Source organism: Haliotis asinina, chromosome 12, assembly GCF_037392515.1.
Source record: "Haliotis asinina isolate JCU_RB_2024 chromosome 12, JCU_Hal_asi_v2, whole genome shotgun sequence".
Taxonomy (NCBI): domain Eukaryota; kingdom Metazoa; phylum Mollusca; class Gastropoda; order Lepetellida; family Haliotidae; genus Haliotis; species Haliotis asinina.
Window position 1 is genome coordinate 14,889,103 of NC_090291.1, and position 25,221 is coordinate 14,914,323.

At 41.3% G+C, this 25,221-nt stretch overlaps 1 protein-coding gene across 1 annotated transcript in view; it reads left to right on the forward strand.

The window, feature by feature from the left end:
- LOC137258467 (protein APCDD1-like) overlaps positions 1 to 25,221 on the forward strand; it is a 52,719-nt gene that overhangs the window by 18,917 nt on the left and 8,581 nt on the right. The window contains exons 2-3 of the mRNA XM_067796152.1: positions 7,266 to 7,419; positions 20,056 to 20,680. Coding sequence (XP_067652253.1) covers positions 7,266 to 7,419; positions 20,056 to 20,680 — 779 coding nt within the window. The remainder of the gene's footprint in view (positions 1 to 7,265; positions 7,420 to 20,055; positions 20,681 to 25,221) is intronic.

The following is a 25,221-nucleotide window of genomic DNA, read 5'->3' on the forward strand; positions in this document are numbered from 1 at the left end:
ATCTGTCAGTCAACTTCACGTGTATCCGACCTCCCACATAGACATTGAAAGAAATTTCATGGACGTAGCCGTCAACAAGTTAAAGAGTTTATTTTGGAACTATAACACCGTTTTCTCGTCGATGCAGTGGAAGTTTAGATGTGTTTGTAGTAAAGATCACGAATGCATATTTTTACATCATTTTTGTATATAGATAAATACTGCTTTATCTCAGGGATATCACAGCCGAAGGCAGCATGCGATCTGATTTAACGAACTGCAGCAACCGTTTCTTTTGTTAAATCAGATACGGAAAGTAAGCATAACGGTAAATACGTCCGCGGGGCTGATAATAACCTCAGCGCCTCTATATTTATGTCATAACTTAAGTTTGTTTGGAACAAGATCCGTTTTATTCCACCCTGCTGTTTTCAGAAGAACTTCAAAGGGACTCGATATCAAATCTTGATATAGTGCACATGAGAGCGCACGGGTCCAGAAAACGTTCTAACGTGTTTATACAACTCCGTGCATTACCAAAAGCAAAGTGACGATTCTGTAAACAATATTTCCATGTATTCATTCATGTTTTTTTTTTAACTTTTTATATAAATAGCTGTTTATGATGGGCAAAACTGTATGTGAGATCGAAAGGTTAAAAGTCGTTTCAAGTGAATAAATAAACGTTCCGCCTAACTGCATGGGATTCACGTGCCGTGTGTATCTGTGCGTGTTTACGGGCTTCACGTGTAGTCAATTATCTACCAGAACGTGTTTCGCATTCGCACCACGTGCTTCACATGTCATGTCCCTTAATTGAATTTATTAGAAAGCATTTGCGCGTCTACGTCAACTCTGCGATAGGTGCATGTTTGTGTGTAAAACAGGGGATTCACGTGCTGTCTCCGGGTTTCAAAGAAAGCTCGAGTGTACACGACACCACGTGTCATGACGGTCGGTTTAATCCGCCTCGAACCGGTTATAGTTTACTGCAGGTGTTTTTTGAATTACGTACAGTTCGTATAGTGAGTTGAGTGATTTTGCATAGAGACGCCATAAACGAAGTACTCACTCGCGCCCTAATTCGAGATTTATTTTGTACATGGTGTTTTTAATGAAGCAAAACTAAACCAAACATTTCCTGTCCTAATGGACCTTTCTGTGACCCAACAAAGCCACTCTTTGTTTTTGAACGCCGTACTTAACGATATGCTATAAGTACGTAACGACGGTCCATCAATATTCGAATCTTCACCAGACACATCCAGTGACCGACATTATTAACACCCAACTACGTAATTAACAAACGATAATGCAAATCAATCAAGCCATTGATTATCGATCCAGTTAGTCGCCTCATACGACGATCATGGCTTATCATCTTATCTCACACATAGATCTCGCTCCCTGTTTAGCTGAGCGCATTTATATCATTGTCAGTGTACCTCTGTACCTTTCAATCTACCCCGCTGGGAATGCCGAACTCATTGGTAGTAATTCTTTTATCCGAATAGCATTGAATCAGGTATGGTGTACGGAAATTACCGATGTTTTCGTGAATGCAAATCGATAACTCAAAATCTGTTTTTCCTGTCTGCAAAATCTAGCGATGACTTCAAACGGATTGTACCCATGCTTCGAACAATTCAAAAGGTAACACTGAGGCGTTCGGTAAGATAAATGTTTTGTTCACTGGTCCCTCTGGGCCCATGGGTTGATGTACCCTCGATGTTTGTTTATGCTGGACCAGTGACCATTGAACAACTTATACTGGGCCAGTTCTATAGCGTTCAGCCATACTACGGTAATTTACTGGCTGCTGGTTCAAACCTAGACAAACGCTTAGTTCTTAAATGTATATATGTACGTTTTATAGCAATTGAAAAGGAACACCAGTGAGATGGGAGATTCATGACCTGAGGAAATATAGCCTTGCTTCATGCAGGGCATTAGCACTGCAGGTCGGCTAGGCAGTAGGGAAAATAATGTGTTTTAGAGACTTTGAGACAGACCAGTTCAAATCCAACAACGGACGTCTTAGACTGATCGTCCTGGATGAAAGATGGCCGAAGGAACGAGGGCTCACTGCATGTCAGTGACATTGTTGACAATCTTTGCTGTCTAAAGAACCGAAGTCAGACTTGTCGTTTCAGTTATGCATATGAGTGAAGAATATTTAAAATCTACATTCGGTACAAGGTCAAGCGGGTGTGATTACACTCAGTGCTCATGCATCATCAATCGTCTGATGGGACATTCTCTACAAATCATGCAATAAGTAGATTTGCGGACTGTAATTATGTCGTTAACAGAATTAATTTAAGCTCAGTAACCGGTTTGGATTTAAGCACGAAAGACAGTAATTGAAGACACTTGGAGTATCAATCACACAGTGTGCCGCGCTGACAGCATGCAGTTGTCAGGGAGCACGTTTTCACATGACTCAACCTTGTTAAAATAAAGATATATGTATCGTATATAATAGGTTCGACGTAGTCGCGCACTTTACCGCTTCCACATCTGATATCATCTATATTGTACTTGCTACTGCAATGTTGAATTACCCTCTGGTCGTTTACGACATCTATAAGATACCATCTAGTCGCTAAAGATACACTCTAGTCGCTAATGCATACTTTAGCTAAGATACCATCTAGTTGCTAATTCCTTGTTAAGATACCCTTTAGTCTCAAATTCATAGCTGAGCTATCTTCTACTCGCCAATGCATAGCTGAGATTCATAATGTTTTCCTATACTGATTTTGTGTCCGAATGTGAAAACGGTAAACAATTTGTAAAACACTTTTTTCTCAAATTGTGAAGCTGGCCGCGCCATAAAATGACATTCACCCACAATACGGACACTCAGCGATACTCACTAACGATCTGCAGTCGTGGCTAGTTTTGAACCTGAAGGTCTTCACCAACCGATGCTTGTAACAAGAGGCGACTAACGGGATCAGGTGATCAATTTGGTATTCCGCTCCCATAGATCGACACTCATGATATCAGTCACTGGATTGTCAGTCGAGACTAGATAATTTACAAACCCCCGTATTAAGAGCTGGAAAGTTGGAGGGTGGAGCCTCAAACAACAAAGAAATATCAGTTTTTATCTCAAACATCTCGTCGCCATCGTTTGCAGACAATCACAGACTATGAACTTATCTCTCTGGTGTTTTCAAACCCTTCAACAACAAAATGCAATTATTTGCTGAATGCAGTATATTCACCTCATCCCACCTCATTTCGACTCGTCAACAGTAACAGCTTTGTCCTCGTGGTGTGTTGGTGGGGAGGGGGTGGGGCCGTGTCTCGCGTATCTGGCCATTTAGTAACAATAAAGTATTCATTTTAAACCACTCTACACCCTTGAAGCTGTTCCCGTGAAAATCAGATCAATTTACATAAAAAGACCTAGGCTATGTGGGCTAAAACGAACGTTTGAAACGTAGAATGGGTAGAGAGAAAGTTGTTGGGGTTTTCTTCATACTCCGGTTTCAGAAAATATAAGTTTCATGCCTGTGTGGGAGTCAAGCATTGGTTGACAGCACGAACACCAATGCAAAGGCCTTGAAGCAAAATGACATACAGGGTCACACACAGTAAGAACGTAATCCCCCTTTAAGATAGTTCTTGGTGACATGCGTGCAGGGATAGGCACGAGTTCCACTCAACCAACAGAGGTTTTTGTGTGTGCGCGCAGGTGCGTGCGTGCGTATGAGTTTGAAAGGCAAATCCGTACGAATGGAGGAATCTTTTCATGCCATAACTGTACAAGATCAGCTTTATGCGCGACGCAGATTTTGAACTTTCGCAATATGCGATCTATGAAATTAGGAATGTTGGGATCATAAATGTTGTCAGCAATACGTCAAACTAAACCCTTGTTTATTAAACCCGTCAGTACTGTCTTCACACGAATTCTCCCATACCCAGGTTACTTTATGACTCCGCCATTATTACACGGAACATCCAGGAAATATAAAGAACAATAAAAATAGTTAGGATTGTCCTCTCTACATCCTGGAACAGACAGCGTTTCCTGGTCGTGTTCATATGCTCAGCGAGGGAGTGAGTGACTGAGTGAGTGAATGGGTATGGTCGTGCTCACGACACGGGGTATCTGAACCGATACCATGAATATGGTTTTTGAAATAGCTACTGTAAGTAAATATTCCGATTTGTTTATTGTGCTTTTAAAATGTTTTTATTTAGGAGATAACTTATGCAATAGGCAAGTTTTCTTGTATCTGTCAATGGGCATACGTCTTCCTTCATTAATCATTAAGTTTATGTAGACCTAATCTAAGTAAAACAATTTTTTTTATTTCTCTGTCCATCTTACATAGATTTAGGTAAACAATAATGTTCCTGAATGTTACCTTTCCAAGTCACCTACTGTAGCAGTTAAACAATTCCTGTCTACTTATGACAACTGTGTCAACTTGAAACTATTGCAATGCAATCACAATGTAATGTCTAAGCATACTATTCTGTTCCAATCATCCCTGTATGTCTGTATGCAAGCAGTATGTGATTGTATATCGCATTTAACTCTAGTGTATATGGCCAGGAGGCCTGAAATACAACAAAAAACATCTTTGATTTTGACTATTACTATATTTAGTACGCGCCCTATAGGCCTTAAAGCGTGACTATGCTCGAAAGCATGTTAATGTTTGCTTGGCTTTTTTTTCATTTCTGTATACATGTTTGGGTAGACATTGCAGTTTTACTCTGAGTTGGGCGGAGACTTTACCTTTGCGTAAAATGTGTACTAATTAACTGTTCAACAGAGAATCACACCCTCGTGTCTTTTGACAAACAATTTATCAACAGTCAAGTCGAAAAAAGTTTTAATCTCCGAGGATTTCCTTGTCTATAAAACTTTAGATCTCTGAGCCTTACCTGGGCGATTTCACCTTTTATCGATAAGTGTTGCCTGGGTGTTTTAAACTTTTATCGACTAGTTTCGACATATTTCATTATGTCTTATCAAAAGACATGCGACTGTGCCTATTTTATTATCTCAAATCATTCTTTCAACTTTCTCAATTAGCTGGTTGTCAGTGTAACAATCTCAGCTAATTAGCTTCAACTGCAAAACATTAGCAACGCCATTTGATTTTGACTTCATAATATATGATGACGTAAACATATTTGATGACGTCCAAAAGATCTGCAACAGTTGTATTCAAATACATCTACCTCCCTCATTCCATCCAAGGGGTGATGGGAATAGCCCAGTGGTTAAAGCGTTCGCTCACCGTTCCGAAGACTTGTGTTCGATTCCCAACATGGGTACAACGTGTGAAGCCGATTTCTGTTAATACTGTCGGAATATTGCCAAAAGCGGCGTAAAGCCACACTCATGCACATCTCATTATGTGCCACCTCCTTCACAGAAGTCCGTTTGGATTATTAAACACTTTGCTCATAAAAACAATAATTCGCAGACATACACTGAAGTATTGAACTGCCTGAATCAATGTTTGTATCTGTCTTTGACAAGCTTGCGCGATATCCCACCCCTTTAAATCCTTATTGGGCACTTTCGCAAGCCTTTTCATTCACGTCATTCAGGAACTCGCACTGTGGTAACTCAGCTATTTATGTTCTAACGCATGACAATCGACAGTTAGCGAGGAGCCTGACTGTAGAGAAACTGTCTCAATTTCACGTTGAGAGCTCATTACAACTTCAAGACTTTGTCTGGAAACTGATAAAGGACAGAGAGCGTTATCCTGCATTAGAGGTACAATGTTCTTGCGGGGGTGTACACTTTTTCGCTGAAAGAGGCGAGACTGGGAGGTTTTTGATTTATTGGGTGTATAATATGACAACGTCGATGAAAGGACAGAACATTGTCTTATCATGAAGTTCAGCCGAATCCGAAACCTCTGGTTAACACGTCCGTATCTCCCCATCTTCCAAATTCACAGCATTCCTGGGGAATTCAAACTTGTTCATTCGAGACCCCGTGGTACTCCCACCGTGGGTACATTGATCTGAGACATCATCTAGGTGAAGTATGTCTTGGGACGTGACGCATGCCTTACAGAACATCTTAACTTTCATACTGAGGTTATTGGGGGAAGGTGATCGTAAATCTCGCCCATCGCTCAATGAGCTAGACTTGCACATGTTTCTAAGGTAATAATTAATAGTTTAAATGCTACTTTCTGAAAGACGTTGCACTGTCCGTTCATCTGGATGTGACTCTTTAAAGGATGGAATTACAAAACATCCATGGGCTTAGCCTTCAGCGCAGACTTGGATGAGCTAGATCGATGAGTCGGAAAAGCAGATTGGCGTTCCTCCTGCAGAATGATATCATTACCACAGTATTTGTATATGACTGTTGACAATCAAAAGTAGACTTGTACAAATCTCTAAGGTAATAAATAATAGTTTCAATGATAATTTCTAAAAGAATATGAATAGAAATGTCATACTGTCCTCAAGGGACACGCGTCCTCAGCCCCTTTAAAGGATAGATTTATTATACGTTCATGGGCTTACCAATCACTACAGTACAGCCTTGAGCAAGGCTGAGTATGGTTTCACAACGCTTTTAGCAACAGAAATGGGCTTCACACGCTGTACCCATGTGTGGAAATCGAACTCGGGCCTTCGTCGTGACCAGCGAACGCTTAACTATCCTCCGTTTTACTAATTTATGGCAGTTTCACGCTAGATCTGTTATGGTGATTATTATCTTTTTCTCCGTCACCCGTGATGGTATTATTATTTCAGTATGAGTTTATATATTACGATCATCACAACGCAGAACGCATATACATGTCCCTGAAGATCCGGGTTAGAATTCATCTTTAGTAACCAATGCTTGTTGTAAGAGGCTACTAACGGGATCGGGTGGACATGACTGTTGAGTAACCCCTCACTCAACAACATTCCAGCTGGCGGTGGTCTGTAATGGAATATGGTCCAGACAACCAAATGATCAACAGCATGAGCATCGATATACGCAGTTGGGATGCAATGACATGTGTTAATCAAGTGAGCGAGCCTGCCCATCCGATCCCGTTAGTCGCCCCATGCTTGCTGATTTGGTTGACACACGTCTGCGTTTACATGTGCGTAGATGGTGCCAGTCATTGGATTGTCTGGTCCAGACTTGATTATTTACAGATCGTCGTATAGCTGGGATATTGCTGAGTGCGGCGTAAAATGATAAACATAACAACATAACATAATAAGATATTATAATTTCATGAATGTTGTTCATGAATGTTGTTCTATACCTGTGTTTGTTTCCCCAGGGGTGTTGCTTCCCGGGTGTGGGGCTCGGTCGTATCACGTGTATAGCGAAGACTGGCGGGAAAGGGAGTGTGGTCGAGTTCTCAGACGTGTACAACACGACCACATTGAGGAGAACTTTCCTCCTAATTTGGTAGGGGAGTGGACATCATACAGGTAGGTCTCGGCTACTTTACTTGACTGAGTGCGTGAGTTAGGTTTACACGCTGATGACACGTCATCGTATCCCAATCGCGTAGATAGATACTTTGATGTTGTCCACTGAAGTGCCACAACACCTTCACTGGTTTCACGTGCAAGTGAACGTTGTCAATATCTGATACTTGCAAAAGTTACTAATTGTAAATACATCTGTTTGCATCGACAATACTCAACCTGTTTTTTTTCGTTCTTCTGGACCCATGTCCTGTGTCATGTGTTCAAAATAATCATTAACCTTGTGAAATATAGTTTACATATTCCCCGGTACCATGAAACCCTTGTTATCACAAGTAATATTGTGCTTACCGCATTGCCATGTTAATTTCCTCTAGCTTTGTGACAAGGAAGTGTCAATCACTATTGACAGTTTGCGAGTATGTATATCACAGCGTTGTCATGCCAGCAACAAAACAATGACGTGTTAATAGTCAACTGCTAAAACGCCAACGTGGACATAAATGACGTGCTGATGGTCACTTGTGATAAAGTTAACAGGACGCTAAACGCATGTCAAGCTACGTCTGCCCATTGTCCTCCCTTTCGATAATGACCGCTGGGTACGTTTCGTTTGACGGGATTGTGTTGAAAGGTGTATCTAATGCTATTTGAGTCTCACTCGCTCAGCTGACCGAATCAAACGGGCATGACTAGCGCCAATGCAATTTCGGCGTGGTCTTTGTATCTGTGAGTCATCTAAGTGTAGACAGCTTTCAGACAACTGAAATCATTGCATTTTCATCGTGTTTGATCAATGGGGTCTCCGATTTATATATTGTAGACTTCTTGTGTACTGGTTTTGCTTTCGTTCTCACCATCTAGACTTTAGTCAGGTTTAGTGAGCATGATTTTGCGCCGCTTTTAACTATATTCTCCAGTAATATTACGGTGGGGGACACCAGAAATGGACTTCACGCATTGTAACCATGTGGGGTGTCGAACCCGCGTCTTCGGCGTGACGAGCTAACGCTTAACCACTAGGCTACCCCGCCATCCGCTATAGCTAGTCAGTGCTTTGAACATCTGTTCAATAAAATTCCCTCACTATTTTGCCTTCTATCACTAAGAAATCTGCTTCTTTCTGACTATGTTCTGGACTTGTTAATCGCTGGCATAATAAGTGTATTTGTATGAAGCAGTTTAAATGTGGATTACATGGGCTCAATGCTGCTGATTCACAACTTGCTCAACCGCCCTCTCTCTCTCTCTCTCTCTCTCTCTCCCTCTCTGACCCAGTGATTCACAACTCACTCACCCGCCCACACTCTCACTTTCACCCAGTGATTCACAACGCACTCACCCGCCCACACTCTCACTTTCACCCCGTGATTCACAACTCACTCAGCCGCCCACTCTCTCTCTTTCACCCAGTGATTCACAACGCAATCACCCGCCCACTCTCACTCTCACCCAATGATTCACAACTCACTCACCCGCCCACTCTCACTCTCACCCAATGATTCACAACGGACTCATCCGCCCACACTCTCACTTTCACCCAGTGATTCACAACTCACTCACCCGCCCAACTCTCTCTCTCTCTCTCTCTCACCCAGTGATTCACAATGCATTCACCCGCCCACACTCTCTCTCACCCAGTGATTCACAACGCACTCACCCGCCCACACTCTCTCTCTCACCCAGTGATTCACAACTCACTCACCCGCCCACACTCACACTGTCTCTCTCACCCAATGATTCACAACTCATTCCCTCGTCACATCGAAGGTATGGGCTCGATTCCTGACATTGGCACAATATGTGAGAGCGGTGGGGTAGCCCAGTGGTCAAAGCGTTCGTTCATCATGCCGAAGATCCAGGTTCGATGCCCATGTCTTGTGTCGTTGCTGATATCTCATTACAAGCGGCGTAAAACCATACTCACTCCACCTCAACTTTGAAGTAATCGTACCACACTCGCACCCATACCCTTCAATCTACATACTGATAAACAACCTCCACCCCACGTCACTGTTTGAAACCGAGCTTCCTGCCGCTCGGGATTCACACCCTGGCGTAACTATGCTCCGGCCTTTGACGAACCGTTATCACAGGGACTGCCGCACACGTTCCCGGAACGGAAAACAAACATGTAACAACCGTCAGGCTGACTGGGGCAGGTTGGGTGCTGTTTTGAAACAATCAGCTGCTTTAAATGGTCGTTTAATCTTGTCGGGGTTAGACAGAAATCAAAGATAGCCTTTTAACTGAGCAGAAATGTGCATTAATCATTCACGAACCTTCTTGATGTTCCAAGATGTTGTGATGTACTGTTAAACCGCCGTAAAGCGGCAGTGGCTTGAGTTTACATTCTAGTAGTTTTAGCGGTTCTGTGGTGTTGGTGGACTCGTCGTTTTGAAGCCCGCTTGATAATGCTAACCAACGGTTAGAGTGATTTGCCACCCTAAGCCCTGTGATATATGTCCTTAGAGACAAATATTTGCCCGCTTTCATTGACGGGCAGTCTTGAGTAAAGATTTTCTTTTCAGATCTTGTAATCTAGATGCAAATATAGGAATTGGTACAAGCCTTTGAGAGACTTTTTATAGACTGCGGTGAGTACGGTAGAAAATTGTTTGCGTGGTTTTGGCTGTCCCCCACCTGGGAAGTTTAAAAGTTTATGAAAATAACTTTTAAAACAGGTGCAAAAAACGGACATGAATAATCGAAGAAAACAACAAACAGAAATGATGGTCATACATTGTCAGTAAGAGTACAGTTCCTTTTTAAGTCATCATATATACTGCTAGTACATAAGATCATCCTCTAATAAAGCCCTGGCATGTTGCTGAAATATGGCTGAATGCGGCGTTAAACAACAACCAAACATCTTAAAAACATCGATTAGATATTACCAAGACTCTAACATGTGTTCTGTTTATCCTGACCTCCATGATCAATGCTGTAATTTTATAGTATTTCTGAAATTCGTTCTTATCAAACCCCGCTCAGTTGTAATTGTTAACATGCCTGCCTTTTACTTGAATGTTCGAGGCATGCTTCAGCAGCCTTTCTGAAATCTGAGCAAACGGATTACTGGTTAAATCCGACCTTTCTGCTCCCCACAAGTCGCTATGCCCACCGAATACAAAAATTACGCAACGTACAAACATTACCAAAATACAGAAGTCCGCTAAACAAATATCCCACAACGTCCTATTTCAATACGTCACGAATTTTTTCGTATTATTTGATGGTGGTCCAATGCAAGGACAACAACTCTCACGGGGACTATTTGCCCTTATCACATCTAGAGAAATACTAAGTGGCCTAATGATTGTTTTTCCGCGGCCCTCAGTGACCATTCCCGTTCCAGTATCCCCTCTTGAATATTTCCAGTATCCCCTCTTGAATACAAAATAACACCTGAAGAAACACGGCGTTGTCGGGACTCTTGGGGTTTGTTAGTAATAGACTTTAGAGTGGTACATTGTACGGGTCATTTCAAGCAGGATATTGAATAATAGATTAACAAAGAAATAAATCACCGCACTTTGTCCTTTGGCACCTGCTCGTGTTGTCGGGGGATACGTACAATGCATGGTTTATGACTTATACTGTTCTCAAATACATAGTGTCATCATCCATGTTCTCTTATCCATTCATATAACTGTGCCCGTATTGGTTAAAAATATTTCCCTATATCCGTTCATGTACACTTCCCATATCCATTCATATAAATTCCCCCAATTCCATTCACGTAATTTTCCCAGTACCATAAATTACCCCGTATCCAATCATATAAATTTTCCCGTACCATAAATTTCCCCGTATCTAGTCATGTCAGTTTCCCCGTATCCATCCATTCATATAACTTTCCCCGTATCCAGTCACATAAGTATCCCCTTGTCCGTTCATATTTATTGTTTATACAATTTTTGTGATTGTGTATGTCAGAAATGACATAATTACAGTATCATTTAATCATCAACTTCTATATTTCGTCGTCTTGAAACGTGTGTTTGGCAATTAATTTGCATTCTATATGCATATTATATAGTTTAATTTGTTGTTTGGCATCACCCTGGCTCTGATAAAGAACACAAGACAATATATAATGAAATAGGCTTATGTGGATATCTTATAGCGTTCTTCACTGCTTGAAATTAACTCTCATCTTTTAAATGTAGTTTAGCATCCCTCGGCTTCGGCTATTTCACGAACAAAATAATGTTTTCCATGGTTGTCTTCCAGAACAACTAGGCTATATTCGTATGTGATTATTATGAAGTCATATAACCTTAAATGTATTTTCATATTCATTAGATTTGAAAACAATCAGTATGACACATCCGATGGCAATTTTTATAAGCCCAATTTCTCACTTGACTGGATGATTTGGAAACTGATGATAGCTGGTGAAGTATCTGTTAAAACGACTTCATCGAAACCCAAACCCTTACTCGGGTAGGCCTCAGCTTGGGCAAGCTGAACGAATGTATATCAATCGAGACTGTTCATACTGCATCTAAGTGTAAACATGTCTGTAGTTACAACACATGAACCACAAGCCAAGTGGCGTCTTATGTTTTAAAATGAATGTAATAAGTTCTTGGTTCATTTACGCCAGTCAATAACATAACAGCCTAGAGTTTTCCCTGTCATGTTAAGCTTGAATTTATCGTAGAACATTACATGTTAGTTATACGGCGCCACTGTTTAATGGTTACTGGGCGACTGCTATAATCAATAGCCAGTTCGTCAGCTGCAATAACATATGACTTGGGGAAACCTGTGTCTCTTCATTATTTAAACGTACAATGAAGGTTTATAATAAATTGATGCCGCCCTCGAAACTTTTGTATATTAATGTCTTTAAAGAGCAGTGTAGAGCGTAAGGGAGTTAATATTTTGATCCCCAAAGTTATAGCTTGAACGAATGGTTAGGGGGTCATCGGAACTAGGTTTATAAATGGGCGAGTGAATGAGTACTGTTTCGAGCTATCAGTGATATTCCAGGTATAGCTCGGTCATCTGTAAGTAGACAGGTAGAGGGACGATAGCATTAGGAGCTATGCTCATCCCGACAACATGAAACATGCTCGTCACACACTGTGACCTACGGTCTTCCTTCAGTTCCTTTTCCAGTATCCAGGGTCCAGATGTTGTTTTTTCCCAAAAAAAAAACAATTTTACAGTTTTCAAAATTTCAGAGAGTAGGACTTAATACTGTGAGCGTACAATACATTATAATTCATTTTGGTTAGCTGTTTTAGTAAACTTACACGATCACAGAAAAAGAATTGCCAGCTGAAACATTCCACTGTTTCCGCGTTAGGGTGTTAAAGGGTCCTCAGTGTATATTTCAAATAAATGTTACCAGCAATTGGATACTCCACTGGTTAACAGACTTATCCACTCAGCCTTTCCCAGCCCCCAGCCCCCAGCCCCCAGCCCCCAGCCCCCAGCCCCCGCCCCAGCCCCAGTCAAAGTCCCAGCCCCAGCCCCACACCACCCGTTCACCCACTCAGTCACTCTCGGTCACCTGTACATGACATTGACACTCTATACTCAGCTCCCCCACACCCACTTGCTCACCTCAAATTGACTTATTCACTCACCCGCCCACTCACTCGCTTCCTTAAAATATTCAAATACATAAAGAATAATCTTCGTCTTCTTCGAAACAAAATGACAAGAGTGAAAAAACGCATTAAGTATGTCCTCGGTAATACTCCTGTTAAACGAAACATACACTTGTCTATGAGATCTCAGTGTAGTTCTTGATGTCTTTGTACATTTTAATCGCATGTCTATGTTATGTGTGGCATTTACGATCTCATAAGCGCTACAACAGTCGAAAGTCTGTATTAAGGTCTGGAAGTTACAATCACCTTAGCACCACAATAATTGTAAGCCTATATTAAGGTCTGGAAGTTACGATCAGCTTAGCGCCACAATAATCGGAAGTCTACATAGAGGTATGGACGTTACGATCACCTTAGCGCCTTCAGTCGTAAGCCAACGTTAAATTATCGGAGTTACGAATACCTTAGCCTAAGGATCGCTTTGTAAAACGACACTCTGTCAGCTGAATGTTCGTAACACAGGACCCCTATGTTTGAGAGTCGAGGAATATGTTTCAATGTCTTCAGTAATATTCCTTTCAAACGAAATACATACTCCACTGTGAGACTATTGCACAGGCTGGTTTTCCGTATAGGCCTGGCATTTCTGTCATCTGAATGTTCGTAACATGGAATAGGTCCAGTGCCATTAAGGTTGGGCTCGGTCGCAACCATGTTTGCATAGCTTCCCAGACGGAAATGTATGAGGTTGTAAATGTCTTCAAGATGCTACCTACATTGAAATACATCACAGAACCGAGGCCGACGCTGTCCCAGCTGGGGGATATTCACAACACTGCAGGAAATGTACATAGCTGTTTTTACCATTCTCCTAGTAACTTTGTTTCGTTTCAGAAAAAAGGGAGGTTTATTCGCCAACATATTCACATCCTTTACGTTAGACTTACGGTAAAAAGAAACAATAAACAAGGTTTCAGGAAATATACGGCGACATTTGTTTCGAGAGACAAAAAACGTGTAAGATTTCAAAGGGCACGTGGTCCAGATTCCAAGAAAATCAACATCTACAATGTAAATATGACAGTATATTGTTCATAACAGTAATAACACATGTTGAAATCATATTGCGTGGCGTCAAGTCGATGTCATGGTTTTTTTACTAGAACGACCTTGACTAGAACGCTCTCGCTGTCATTACGTCTCTTGCTCGCAATGACGACGTGGTAGGTTACTATAAGTTGTTCAGTGGCCAGGAAGGGGTCATGGGTTGATGTAGCCAAGAGGGTACATCAATCCATTAGCCCCAAGGGACAGTGCATCTTGCTGTTTTTCTCACAGGTTTTGTGTTAGTAAGGTCACCGCGATGTAATTCCCCTCCCTAATATTTACAGGGACTCCATTTGAAAGTTTTGTCAAAATTTATTTATTGGAATACGAGGCAAATCTTTTCGCAGCCATTGCTAGATTTTGCAGACAAGACACAATAAAAACAAATTTAGAGTTATCTCCCTTCCACCGATTTGCATTCGCATTATGCGTGATTCAGTGTTTTTCGAGATAAGGAAGGACTACCAGGAAGTACCAAATGAGTTGGTATTGGCAGCGGGATACTTTGCAATCGGAAAACGACATTTATGTGTGAAGTAAGATAAACGACCATGTAGTTTGTGTGCTTCCCTGCGTATCACACTTCCCTTAGCTTTTTTGTGTAGACGACTCAGTTTCTCTCTATTATCGCTTAGCGGCGACTAATGGATTTGGGTACGGACGATTTTCAGCTCAAGTTGCAATCCTCTGGAATTCACTTGCCGAAGAGTTGAATAGGGCGCAAAGTCTTGATGTTTTCAAGTGAGACCTAAAAGCTAGAGATCACCATTGAAGCGGAAGCAACTATTGCCACAGATAACCTTGCAACATACTATTGCGATAGCGATAGTCTGTTGCGACCAACTATTGCAATACAATATGGGCAATAATTTCTCTCTCCTTGAATTGTCTCATTCAACTGTCTCAAGTTATTTCCCAAATGAATGTATAGTCTTATGAAATGAAACAAGTTTCAGTCTCTTTTCAGAACTGACAAACTGATAATAAAACAGAAACACAGATCAAGTAAACAGTTAAAATATGAACTTATTGCTATTCACAATTTCCAACTCCTAGTCGCAGGGCGTGTTTCCCGCCATGGTTGTTTAAGAGAGCTGGATGCACGGATGGACATTGGGAACAAATCTACATTCCTATGTTTTGCGCATTTATCAACAGAGGTCAGTGACTAAGCTGTCGATAGTCACGCATATGCATACTTTCGATGCATCGATAATTTTTCCGTGTCTAACATCGATTAATTGCTATCGGAGTCTCAACAACTGCAATCCATCGATAATTCCATGCATTGTAACCGCATTGTTACCTTTCTGTTCAAGAAATACTATGACGAGTGAACTAGTAAAATCTATAGACAACGGGCATACCTTCTGGCGTGGATTTTAGCGCATTACAGCGAGTTTTATGCCACATTCAGCAATATTACATCTATATGGCAGCGGTCTGTATTTCTTCGAGCCTGGACCATCTAATCCAGTGATCAACATCATAAACATCGATATGCACGATTGGAAACCGGTGACGTGTCAAGCAAGTCAGCGAGCCTGACTACCCGATCCCGTTGTCATCTCTTACGACAAGCATGGGTTACGGGAGATACATTCCAACCCGGACTTTCACGGGTCCAAAGCGCATTACAAATGGACTCAAATTTATTTTAAATTGTTTTACCGGGGTTTAAAATTTGTTAGATGGTAAGAAAAATGAGAATAGCGCGAATAAGATATGATGCGCTAGCGCCTATTCACCACAGTAATGCTCTCGGTGCAGTATGTTAAGCTTGAAGCAGTATGAACCGCAAAGCAGGGCAAATTATCAACGGAAAAATGTTTCACCGTGTTTTCCTAATACGATCACCATTATACGACTGTGTCGAACTTCGGGTATCGCGAATTATTTATGCATTTCCCTTTATCTTCGACCTAGCTGCGTGCGTGCGTGCGTGCAAAGCCCTTTGAGCTGTACAGCTGGATATCGGCGTTATTATTACACAAATGGGGCATGGTGGGCGAGCTGGCTAAGGCACCAGGCTAGTGATCCAGCGAGGTTAAGGTTTCGGGATCGAGCCCACCTGTGACCGGGTGTAAAACCCTTGGAGTCAACTTTGTGTGCAGACTCTTTCAGTGTTGTCACAACCCCTAGTGTACAGTACACAACCCTGTGCACTTAAAGGAACCCACGAATCCGTTGGTATATGACCAGATGGTGGCCACATGAACACGTGCATACACCTAGTTGCGGGTACAGCAACGTGCAGTAAACTTGGACAAAGTGCTGTGACTATGTGTTCCAGTCCACCCAGCTGTCAATTGGGTACCTCGTTGGGATGAGAGAGCCACAATAAACTCGGTGCGCCTAGTGGCAGCAAGAGTTGTATACTCCCCAGGGAGTTGAGATTGAAATACGATGTGCTGTTGAGATTGACATCTGGTGATCGAGGGAAAAATACCGGCGCCTTGAACATGCACTAGTGCGTGGATATGTGCGCTATATAAACATCCAATCTATCTATCCATCTAAATGTTAGTATATCGAACACCAAAAGAAACGTAATTTTCGGATAAAATGAAATCTCATAAAAGTAAGCGTTCATGAATATGTCTTCTGTTTGAAACTTGAAAAAAGCCAGAGTTGCGTTTGTTTTTTGGGTTTGTTTTTTTTTTTGCTGCTCTGTATACAATGAAAATACTGTACATAAACATGAATCGATCTACCAAGTCAAGTACCATCCATAACTTGCCCTGTTTTGTGATTAACATCACAACGCCTCCACCACACAGGTTTAAAAGAACCCTTAGTTACGACTCGTTAAACTCGATTTGAAGAATTTATGCACGTGTCCCCACTTTCGTAATTCAGCATGTAAACGCAAGGTCCGCAGCAAACAGATACCTAATTTTATGTCAATATAGTCTTAGCACGTCGAGCGGTTGTCGCAAAGGTTGTGTAAGGAACCTGTTTCAAACGTTTCCGCAGCCGATAAGCACAGGTAATTGCCCTACCAGCCACAATGGATGTTTTCGATTTCAAATACTTGTTGACACCGAGATGCTAATTTCATTTGTTGAGATTCTACAAATGCTCTAAAACCTTTCATTCACTCGCGTGATCGTTTAATATATGCCGAAGATTGCGTATCTTCCTGATCTGTTTACAGCCCCGATCACAGCCCGACGTTAAGTTGCCCGTATCAAAGTTCCTCTCTCCGCCACGTTAATGAAATTGGGCGTTTTATTACGCCAGCACGGGGATACCCTCCTTTTATCTTTGCTTAATGTGCGTCAAAGAAACGATAAAATTTGTCCTGGACTTAAATCAGTCTCCCAAATACTAGACAGGCCGATTGTGTTACGTTCGGGGTCTGTCGGAAACAATTCTCTTCCCATGCCCTTGGTTCAAGGTCCCGTATATAATCTTAAGATAGTGACGGGCGAAAAGAACGTTAACAATAGGACTGGAACTAATGACAGCCTTTGTCGAGAAAACTACCATGATTAATAGTCGCGGGTGTTGGAGAGGATCAGTAATGATAATTAACACGTGCTTTTTCAAGACAATTTTCAACGTTTTAGATTAATCACGTCATGAGTTCCAACGTGTCTAATGGCCTTAGTAACACAGAAAATTACGATACATTTCAAGCCCAAACACATGTGAGTCCATTAACCGTATCACATTTGGCGATAAGCCGTTAGATCAGTCATGTGAAAAACTGTGTTTGCGGATATGTTTCAGGGCGTGTATCTCTTCGACGTGACCATTTACGTCGTGTAAGGTCGCATTAAGCACGTAGTCGTCTCAAACACATGCATTCTGAACCTACATACGAATTTAAAATTACACGCTTTCGGGAAGGGTCATCCCCAAAAGCACCTGCTTAACATCTTTCTGCTCATATATTGCCGCATTTTATATTTTAAGAGATGTAAGAAACATTCTCCAACAGCTACTTTTCTATGTCTCTCTAGACTAGCCTGGTACACATCGTTCCGACCTCACTTAACCTCGCTATTGGTTTTCGTTACTCTGAAAGAATTTTAATAATATGTATAATAACAAACCCTGTCTAAATGTCACGACGGTATCATGTTAGATAGGGCTACACTATGTGCTACTTTTCTATAGACAGAGAGGCTCGTCATTGTTCTCCCTGGCGACCTCCTGTTTCGCACTTTGTCACTTCATCAAGTTCGACCCCTCTCCGTGACAAAGTCGCCGTCGTGAGCATTTCCGTCTTTATCTCTGACCATCGTGTGACCCAAGCCTTGTCAAATAACTCCAAAACTAATAGATTCTACTTATATGTGTTAGATATAGCTGTCGTTACCTTTACAGATATGCTTCAGCTTGTGCATCTTTCAATATCCCCTTTCCTTCAGCGTTCCCTCATTTGCAAAGAGATAGTGGTTGGGTTAGGATTTTCGCTCATAACGCAAAAAAGGCGGTTGGGCACCCTCATGGTAAGCGTTCTCTTGTCATGCCCTAGATCTGGGTTAGAATTCCCAATGTGTGAATCCCGTTTCTGAGCTCTTTGATGTTGCGGGAATATTACTAAAACTAAACCCCAATTACCTATTTTAACAGGTTATTTCCTCTTCTGAAGTAAGGGGTGGTCGGATAGTCTAGAACTGCCACTTCACGCTGAAGAAGGGGGTATATTTTTTACCTTTGTATACGTACAGCATGTGTCCGTCATTTCTATATTGTCTAACTCCAACATATTCATGTGGATATTTTTGTACGAAGTCTCTTCCTTGAGACCTTACCTACTCTGAAATAATAGAGCCAATCATTTCCATGTTACGATTCCCGCTCTAACACTATTTGAATAGCGCTTTCAGCGACATTAAACTACCCCGAGCACTCACTCCCTGTCACTCAAGATTCTCTTCACCATACATTGTACATATGTGTATTCCTCGTGGCTTATTTGGTGATGAAGTGACCGGTTTTCTTGACGAATTCCACGTGGTTGTCCATATTACAAATGTCAGTTTCAGTGGCATTTGTAGTGTGTCATATTGATGCCAGGCTTTGCTTTGGTCCACCTTGCAAACATTCTTGTCACTATCATATCGAGAAAGCTGACTCCTGTTCTACTACGCAACTCTTTGTTCAACATCTTTCTTATGTACAATCCCTATCAGCGAGATCAAACCAGGGGCGGAAGTGCACTTATGCCTCAGAGTTACTTCCCTTTGTAAATGACTCTCGCAGGTGCGCGAAGGGTGGGTCGGACTCAAAGGACGGCGGTTTAACGAGGGTAGACAGATTGTGCAATTCTTAAACCAGCATCTCTTAATTCATGTCAGGCAGGATTTAATGGCATGCTGAGTCAAAGATAATTGTGTGATGACACTGTAATGGGCCTCCGTGTTCTGCATGTGGTGGTTTTAACTGCAAAATAAATTGGAAAACCGGTAAGCGATAAGGAAATGAAAATAATGATTTTTTAGCATACCTGATTTGACACTGACATATTTACAAACGGATGACGTCGGGTATATTTTTTTACAGTTTTGTTCTGCATCCCGCTCGATGAAGTTACTTTATCATTGACGTATTAATAACCAACGTTAATATTCCGTGTGTTATCTTGACTGCTAGCTTTTAACGTGTTTTGTGCCTGATAGGAGAATTTTAAGTTCTTGTGAGAGGTCACTCAAACACAATACAATTGTGAAATAAGTATGAAATGGTAAGAGTGAGTTACCTTGTCATCTGGGGTGGTGGGTTAGCCTAGTGGTTAAGGCGTATGCTTTCGATTTCACACATGAGTACTGCGCCACTGGTATCCCAGGTCGTGATATTGCTGGAATATTGCCAAACGCGGGGTAATACCATACTCACTCACCCTGTCACCTTGTCACAATAGTGACTACTCCTCAACTCACCTTCCTCACCTCACCTCACCTCACCTCACCTCAATTCTTGGTAATATTGTTTCTGTCTGTTCCAGATGTGAAATTCGTTCAGGACCAGAATATCTTCTCAGGAAATACAAATTCAGTGAAAATACATTTGAAGTACATCAATACTATTACAACGACCCCGACTGCAACGATCCCAGACACGCCATCGTTGCCCATGGGACATACCGACAGCTACGACAATCGTGGTTAGTGCCAGGCGGGACGGAAGCTGAGTATCAAGTTATCAAAGCTCACGTGATTCCATATTCAAATGACGTTGCCAAAAGTCTGCAGGTGGATTTTAACAGATCGTGCAAGATTTTAGGTACAGTGAAACTGGAAACGTTCGAAAAACAACTTTTCATGAGCACCCCCGTGGAGAACCCTGGAGAAGGTCCAGACAAGACGCTCCCGAAGGATATCGATTGTTCCAATTTATTAAACTTTACCTTATCGGAGTTACAGCTGATGAGGGTGGAAATTAAGAAACACAAGACTTCTCATAGCCGTGGCTTTCATGACAATGGCTTGGATCACGGGACGGAGACTGGTGACCTCAAGCATCTCGTAAGGAAGACAAACGACCTGCTTCTTGGAAGTGTTCATACTAACCGGAAGTTACGTCATCGCCATCGTCCGTCGAGCTTCCAGATTGCATTGAGGAATTCAGAGGTGAGTATTTGCTACATCGTGCACGTTCCGACATCATCCCAGCCTATATTTCTCCCCTCTCGAACCGTAGGAGAGATCAATTACCTAAATCGATATTATTGCTGTTGATCACTGGATTGTCTGGTCCAGACTCGATTATTTGTAGACCGCCACCATATAGCTGGAGTATTGCTACATCTGGCGTAGAACTAGACTCACTCACTCACTCACTCGCCGTAGAACAGATAAAATAGGTTTCCTGTTTCAATGTAAACAAAAACTTGACCTCACTTCAAAACATTGATTTGTTGTTTAACTCCACACTCATCCATATTCTAGCTGCATGGCGGCAGTCTAGATCTGTAAATAATCGAGTCGGGAACGGAAAATCTAGTGATCAACAGCATGAACATCGTTCCACGCAATTGGTATACGATTATGTGTCAACCAAGTCATCGAATCTGACCACCGGATCCCGTTAGCCGACTTTTATCACAAGCATGGGTTACTGAAGACAACAATGTGTTTTTGTGTCCTCTTTCTTGTCTGTATACGGCTGTATTATAAGAAAAGGCGGCGTTATAACAAACTGACTCACCCATGGAAGGGGCCTGCAAATGGTTCTTTATCCTCCATCTTCTTTATTGGAGATGTGTCGGAAGGTATATCATGTAGATATCGAGGATGCCTCACACACTGATGTACCATATCTAAGAATGTGACACAATACAGTTTGACTGCAGCGTGAAAAAAACCTCCCTTGCTCCCCAGATAGCATTCTGATGTTGGTCCAACGGTGGCCCAATCTCGCAAATCTCGCAATACTATCGCATATAGCTAGTAATATATTCTTCAAGTTGAATTCACTCCCTCTGTCCACGCTTGACGGTCACTTTTACTCACATTTTTGCAAAAACTACATGCTTAAAAAATTAAACGCCGATGTTTGATGGAGACCGACCACGAAAAACATGTATGAAATGATTCTTCATAGTGATTTGTTTAATGCGGTATCAAAGTTGCATTCTGCAGCTTAAGTTTGCAGTTTTGTGGCGACTGTTGTATCATTTCGATACCGTTTGTAATTTAAAATTTGTTCAAATCCAATTTCTTATTGTTTTTTGTTTAACACCAAGGAAACACTTTGTTAGGAATTGCTCTGCTCAGGTTTCTTCCCTTCTTTACAAAATCACAAATGTAGACACATGTCCTGAATCCTCCCCATCTAGATCGATTTAGCAAACCTGAAACAATACAACCAGTGCCACTAGTCACGATTCAAGGAAGAAGTCAATACCCGGTTCTCCAATACAGTAGATCTATAGCTGAAACATGCCGCTCCATAGTTCCTTTAACCCATTTGAAACGTGCTCACAAACCCCCCTCGCCTCAAGCACTGAATTTTCTAACGTAATTAGGCTGTCGTCAATTTTACCGCTTCCTTTGAAGGTTGAGCGGAATAATTTACACGAAACCGTATCCTTACATTACACGCTGTCCCCCTGACACGACAAGCCAGTTTTTTTACAGAACAGTTTTAGGTGTCAACGAGGTAATGTAATAGATCTCCTGATAACTACGTTCTGGAGTTGAAGGTTTTCTGAAAGACCTTTCTGAAGGCAGGAAACCTTAGCCCCAAATGAAAGTTAAATAGATCTTGCCGTGTTTATTACACTTTAAAAGGCACAATTTGGGAGTGAACACCGATTGAAATCCACGGCGCTTCATTACGTTTTAATCGACGTGATTTTGTAGTATTACATATGTTTTAGCTTTGAAAGTGTATCAAATTTTCGCCTTCTCAGTCGACATCATTTGTTACGCTTTGGTCGTCTTCGTTTGGCGCTGGCCGTTTATTAGGAGATATTTGTAGTGGAATAGGACGTGTAATGGACAGGAACTAGAAACCATTACGAGAGCTCACAGAGATGGTCGTAAACGGAGCTCAGAATGATTCCCCCCGTAACCAGTACTCGAATTACCAGGGACCTATACGTATCGGGAGGGTATTTAAGTGTTGATTACTGTTTAAAGTGTGGGGTTTTTAGTGTTGGGATTTTCCGGGTTATGCTTGTTTAGGTGTGTGTTATGTTGTTGTTGTTGCTTTTTGTTTTTGTTGTTGAATTGGTAGTGGGCTGGTTGTTTGGGGTGACTTTTTGTTTGTTTGTTTGTTTGTGGTTTTTGGGCGTTTTTTGTTTTGTTTTGCTTTGGGTTTATTTTGTTTGTTTTTGTTTTGTTTTGTTTTTGTGTTTGTTTGTTTTGTTTGGGGTTTTTGGGGGAGGTTGGTGTTTTTTTTTTTTTGTTTGTTTTTGTTGTTGTTTTTGTGTTGGTGTTGTTTTTGTTGTTTTTTTTCTGGCTGTTTTTGGTTTCTTTGGGTTTTTTATTTGTTTGAAAATTCACCACTATCATGTCACTAGATGTCATCACTATCACTATACTAGAATTTCATCACTATCACTGTACTTGATTTCCTCCCCATAATGTTGCCGGAAATCATAGATTATAGTGTCCATCCCTGTAACTGTACTGGCATACATTACTGTCCCAATAAATGCCTCAAGTCACATCCAGTTATACAAAAGCTATGTTATGCCCCATGTCCTACCAACCTGATGTTCAAGGGTCAATTGTAACCGGTATTTCGAATTCTACAGGGACATACAGTAAGCATGGCGTGATGCCGTTTATGGACATTTACTTGTGTTGTAAAAGGGATCGGTGGGGTAGCCTAGTTGTTAAAGCTTCCGTTTGTCTCGCCACTGACCCGGGTTCGATTCCCCACATGGGTACAATGTTTGAAGCACATTTCTGTTGTCCCAGGCTCACTCATTATTTCGTAAAGAGCACATGGATACTGCAGATGATAATCTTATAATCGTTGGATCCAAACCGCCACAGCCACAATCGACATTAAAGACAGAATGTCACACTACATGTCTTTAAAAATACATAATGCATTTCAAACAATAATACTAGCTATCAAGGAAGCGACCATACAATTTATCCCCCTCAGAATGGCGTATCGACATTATAAAGTTATAATTTAAAGTTCGACAAATCAATGCACCGTTGCATTAAATCGACTCACGCGCTGTCTGCCGGCTGAACATTACTTGAAACGAACCCTATCCCTTAGCGCGCTCTTTACGAATATTCTACGCACAACCTGAAACAGCAAACATGTTGTAGGGGGATGTTTAGTCTTTTATTGTATCAATAGGAATCTAAGCTGAGTGCATATGCTCCCAATATATGTAGACCAAAATCTTGTCGAAAAAGCGTGACATTGTGCCTTTAACATTGCACCATCATAATATTCAACTGTCATGACCGACGGAAGATTTCACAAATGTAGTTTGCCCTTATAACCAGCCAAACCACCACAACCGTGCTGAACCACTATATATTATATCTACATCAGTGATCCATGACTGGGCTTCATTTAGAACAAAACCAACTGTCTCTCCTTCTACATCTATGGTACCGAATACAACATTACAAAACGAACATTTGATCTCGCTAACTCGCCAAGATATACGTGGATGCAATCTGGATGTGATAAGGAGCGAGTTTTTTTATGTAGTCTATTATTAATATCTCCATGTGCATAAACTTTGAACCTACGCGATTTATCATCCAATGAACTAATTAAATACGATGCTATAAATGTTCATACCTAAAGATATACGATTGCTCATTCACCTTTGATGTAACGCCGATCCTGAGCTTTACGGAATATCAAAAAGAAACTTTCGACACTAACTTTTTCATCAATAAAAACTGCACTAAAGACCCATGTTAGAGGAAACGTATGGTAAGATATCAGTCTGCATAAACCTTCTAGTTTATTGTGATAAAACGGCCGGTGCTTCAATTAAAACCCTCTGTTCATTTGCAGTAGACTCTAAAACTTGTTTGTGATTATCAGCCATAACTTCATAGGTACGATATAGTCATTAACTCGGCGTAGGGTTCATCTTCGGGGTGAGACTCGTGGTGTGTTAATAACAGTAAATTGTAGTCGGCTTCGCCGATTTTAGACAAGATGCGACTTGTTGCTGTTGTGGGCGGGATGTAGTTCAAGATAGTAAGCGTGGGATGAAATAATTATCTTTTTGCATGGAACAGTGTAATTATATTTTCGTGTGATCTTAATTATATAAATAGGAACATGTGGCGTGGGTTTGGCTGTGGTTACAAATCAACGCCCCTGTGGGTATTTCTGGTTGGAAGCGATCCCTGGTATCCGATGTGTGACTAAAGAGATCAGTAGGTTTGGTATGAACGAGCCTACAAGCTATGTTCTCCTTGCAGTCAAAACGTACCATGGAATTTCATTTCGAATAAAGTAAATTGAATAAAGTGAAATTAAGATTGTGAATCCTCATAGTTTTATCTTAAGGAACACTTAAATCTAAGAATATTATTCAGCTTGGGATGAAAGTTGTTTAACAAACAGTTTCAAATAACTGTTGCTGGTTTGTATTACAATGGGATGTGCACATTAAATGAAACGCCGAGAACATGAGGGGCTGGTCTAAGTAAATGCTGATCACGTCCTG